Source organism: Cariama cristata, unplaced genomic scaffold, assembly GCF_000690535.1.
Source record: "Cariama cristata isolate BGI_N322 unplaced genomic scaffold, ASM69053v1 scaffold5526, whole genome shotgun sequence".
Lineage (NCBI taxonomy): Eukaryota > Metazoa > Chordata > Aves > Cariamiformes > Cariamidae > Cariama > Cariama cristata.
The window spans coordinates 1-4,572 of NW_009620271.1; the positions used below are offsets into that span (position 1 = coordinate 1).

At 36.3% G+C, this 4,572-nt stretch overlaps 1 protein-coding gene across 1 annotated transcript in view; it reads left to right on the plus strand.

The window, feature by feature from the left end:
• Positions 1-1,066: 1,066 nt before the first annotated feature.
• BBS9 (Bardet-Biedl syndrome 9) overlaps positions 1,067-4,572 on the plus strand; it is a gene marked incomplete at its 3' end in the record, with an annotated part of 113,700 nt that continues 110,194 nt past the window's right edge. Inside the window, exons 1-4 of the mRNA XM_009701554.1 lie at positions 1,067-1,178; positions 2,453-2,603; positions 3,546-3,610; positions 4,253-4,366. Coding sequence (XP_009699856.1) covers positions 1,067-1,178; positions 2,453-2,603; positions 3,546-3,610; positions 4,253-4,366 — 442 coding nt within the window. The remainder of the gene's footprint in view (positions 1,179-2,452; positions 2,604-3,545; positions 3,611-4,252; positions 4,367-4,572) is intronic.

Here is a 4,572-nt window from a genome sequence, read left to right on the forward strand (position 1 = left end):
GGCTGTGCCGTGCCCAGCCCGCCCTCGGCTGCAGCAGGTTGCCTAGCTGGCATAACGACGGGAACCACCTGAGGTAAAAAAATAAATGTTATTTGTCGGATATCGTTTCTTTTATAGAGGAAAGGCCTGGGCTTGCAGGCTGCGTTTGCTCCGAAGGAAAACAAGGCTTGAATCCATCGATTTTCCTTTTTCCCCGAAAAAACCGCCGGAGCTGGGGGTGCCTGGCTGCCCCCCGCCTTCTCCGCGGTCTGTGGGGTCGAGCGCGTTGGGGTTTGTCCCAGTCACGGCAGAGCATGGGCATGGAGCGCTGAGTTTTGAACTAGGGTAATGTTATTGTCAAGCTGCCTGCAAAAGGATTAGTCTTCTCTCTTCCCTCCGCCTCCCTTCTTAAAATAACAGCAGGTAGGGAGCAGGAAAGCTGATTTGTGTCCTATCTGACTGAGTTCTTTAGTAGTGTCACCAGGGCATCTTCAAGGCGATTACTTGGTGGAGGTTTTGATGTTGCCTGTTTATGTCTTCACTTACTTTTCTAAAAATAAGTTCTCTTGCAGAAGACTTGCATCAGAATCTTTTTTTCTTGATATTCTTTGGTAAGAGAGACTACCTCAGTTCTATGACTTTGAAAACTTCTATTACTTTCTTAATGCTTGCTATAGAAAACTTTTAACTATTCAAAAAAAAGCTGTTATCTTTTGCTTTGTCTTCATGTAACTAATAGTGTCTATTGCAACTAATTTGTAAACCGATGACAAGAAGTTTCCTAAGGTTGTTTTCTGAGCTACATGACCAGAAACCCAAGAGACCCCAAAATTGATGTTTATTTAGCTCACACTAGAGCAATGTGAAGCTAAGAGGTGGAATACACTTAATAAAAGTTGTGACCAGAGGGAAAGTTGTTTGTATAAACAGTTGTATATGTTGGTATACACTTTAACCAATGGTAGCTAAGAGATGGAATACACTTAATAAAAGTTGTTGTGACCAGAGGGAAAGTTGTTTGTATAAACAGTTGTATATGTTGGTATACACTTTAACCAATGGTTTGTTTCCTTTTCAGTAAAGAAGAATGTCGTTGTTTAAAGCTAGAGACTGGTGGTCCACCATACTTGGAGAAAAGGAAGAATTTGATCAAGGCTGTCTGTGTGTTGCTGATGTTGATAATAGTGGCAGTGGACAAGGTAAACTCATAATTACATGGTTGCTGACTTTTAAGCTATACAGCTGCAAGTTTGCTTTGACTGATGCATATTGAAAGCTTGTTAGCCAGGCTAGTTAGTTTAAAGACTGCTAACTTTAATGTGTCCTTGTAGACTTAAGAAGACAAATTCAGTGCCATTTGTCTTTGTATACTTGTAGGCTTCTAAATATCTTAATTCTTGCTTGTGTTCAGTAGTAATTTCTCTTGTGTCTTATGGTAGATATCTTTTTAAAATAGAATATTTTCAGGTAGTCATGGAAGCAAACACACACAGGTTGTTGAAAAAACTTAAGGAAAAATGGAAGGTGAGAGCTAAAGAGCCCGGAATTTTGAAAAACAACCAACCTTTTCTACCTGGAAAATAAGGGACCATTGAAATAAATGACTCTGAATAAACCCTTCTTTTCTATGTAGTCATTAATAATGTGGAATGATCTTTACTGTCAGGGAGACTTCTTGTCTGTGTATGTCTTAAATTAATAAATATTGGAGATCTTTCTCTAAGATACTCATGCTTGTCTTGGAGATCTGTTTTTGCTCAGTAGAGGTACTTGGTTTGATTTCACTATTGCCATACTTTTTAAAAATTATTTTATTTTAGATTGTCCCTTTTCAGGAGTATTTGAACAAAGTTGAGCTGTTACTGGTTTGGTGTACAATCTTTTTCATTAGAAATTCATAGGATCGTTTAGATTGGAAAAGACTTTTAAGATGGAGTCCAGCCATAAACCTAACACTGCCAAGTCCAGTACTAAACCCTGTCCCTAACTGCTGCATCTACATGTCTTTCAAATGCCTCCAAGGATGGTGACTCTGCTACTTCCCTGGGCAACCTGTTGCAATGCTTTAGTTTGCATTAGGATAAATGTCATCAGTTCCAATTTTAAAATTTCACACTTCTGCTGGTGTGATATGTATATGTACAAATCCAAGATGTAGAAGCTGAAAGTTTGAAGTACTCTTCAAAACCAGAATGGGACTTTTTAAGAAGCGTGAAGATCAATCTAAAATGATGGAATAGTAACAGTGGTAAGTGCCACCGCATGATAACTGCCATATTGAACCCTTTGCTGATAGGTTTTCATGGATTTGCAAGAAAGCTAATTGCTAATCTTAACCTAGAGGACAGAGCATAGTCAACATTAATTGAATCATGTAAATATTCTATTTTTTTAGGGTATTCTTTAATTCTGCAGCAAATTGAATTTCGCATATGCTATTGTATTCTGTAGTCTCTTTTGGTGTTTTTTGTAGATAAAATTATTGTGGGCAGTTACATGGGATATCTCCGAATCTTTAATCCACATCCTGTGACACCTGGAGATGAAGTACAACCTGAAGACTTGCTCTTGGAAGTGCAGTTACAAGAACCAATATTGCAGGTGGAAGTAGGAAAATTTGTTTCGTAAGTCAACAACAGGCTATGTTGCTCTTTATTTAAGGCTTAGCTGTGATTTTCTTTCTTTGTTTTGATATAGGCCTTTCAGATTTTTAATTTCAAAATTAAAATGAATACTTTAAGAACTAGCTTCTAAAATAAAGTTCTCCTAAGTAGATTCTCTTCCAGCCGATTAAATATGTATTCTTAAAGGATTCATTTTAGTTGTGAAATTAACTTATAATACTGCAACACAAACTTTATTTTAAAAATGAGAGGAAAAACTTGTAGTAACCATGGGAAAGACTTGTACTCTGAGACTAAAGGCCACAAACTGAAAGGCCTACATTGGTTGGAAATTGTTGTTCTTTTATTCAAGTACTCATGGAGTGACTCTGTGCAGAAATTCTAATGCCTTTCCCTGTGAAGTGGTCTAAAACATTTTCTATAGTTACAGCACAAGAACTTTCTCTGTAGGAAATACCACATGTTTGGGGGAAGAGGAATGTGAATATAAGATTCTAAGTTTGACTTCTACATTATAGTTTAATTTAGGTTCCATGCAGCTAGTACAAAAGTGAATTTAACAAAAGCAATGTATGCACTTGCTGAATAATGCTTGTTTGGAGGGATGATCCCCATATCCATTGTTTTTTTGGGAAGAATTAACAGCACCTTGTTTGAAGGGAATTTCAAAATAAACTGGGAAAATAGTTGATTTGCTGTTCATACTTAAACCTGAAAGTATGTTCCTAAATGATTCATTTTAATTTTGAAATTAACTTCAAATACTAAGCATGAATTTAGGAAGATTAGTACTTCTGAGTTTTTATACTATCATCTAATACCCAAAACTTTGGATTTGGCCCACATCTGATAGTAATTTCAAAATGTTACTTGGATTCTATCATGTATGTGTTTTACTTGGAATTTACCTGAAAACAGTGCTTTTTTTTACCTTCTTTACAGTGGTACCGAAGGACTTCATCTGGCTGTGTTGCATTGCCGAAAACTCTGTGTATATGCTGTTTCAGGTTAGTTTACAGATACAAACTTTCCAGTGATTTTGAGTGTATTCTAAAGTTTGGATTAGGTTAATGTGAAACTTGATATATACAGTGCTTGCTCTTCATCCCTGAAGAGCTGCAGTCATGTTCTCTCATTCAAACTCATGTATGAAGATGAAACGTTAATAATTAGGTGAATTCTCTCAATTATATGCTTAAAGTGAGTAAGGGCAAGTGATAAATATGCCCTAAGCATAGACTAGCTACACCTTAATCTGAGACAAAGACTATTACAGCTGAGGCTGGCTGTTGGATATGGTACATTCACTGAATAACTAGAGAATCATAAGAATTCTCCCTGGAGCAGGCTTTTTTTCTCATAGAGGTATACCTAACATGAAGAAAAATATATTTGAGTAGTTAAAATCTCAGCATCTTGCTAAATCTTTACACCATATTTAGTGTAATGAGACCTTATTTCTGGTTCTGGCCTTTAGGAATTTTGTAGCTTGGTGATCTTTTTCTTAAAGAAAGCAGCAGTGTGAGTCTTCATATCTCGAAGTCACTAGGAGTAAGTTAGTTTTTTCAGGTTGTTCAAACTGGTATTCCTTTACTTTTTCCACATTGGATGGATCAAAGATACAAATATATACCTTTCATTTTTTGTAGGAACTGTGGGAAATGTGGAACATGGGAACCAGTATCAGATTAAACTGATGTATGAGCACAATCTTCAGAGAACTGCTTGTAATATGACTTACGGTCCCTTTGGTGGTGTAAAAGGTAAGTTTCTTGTTGCATATTCTTTATTATTGTTTAATTGTGAACAGTTGAGGATCAACTTAAAATTTTGAAAGGCAGCATTGATGCTACTGTCTGGACGAAACCATCTTTCTATATATGATGGTACCTTTTATTTGATGTATATAGAAAATAACTGAAGTTAAAACGAGGCAAAGAATATTAAATGCAGAATAGTTGTTTCCCTA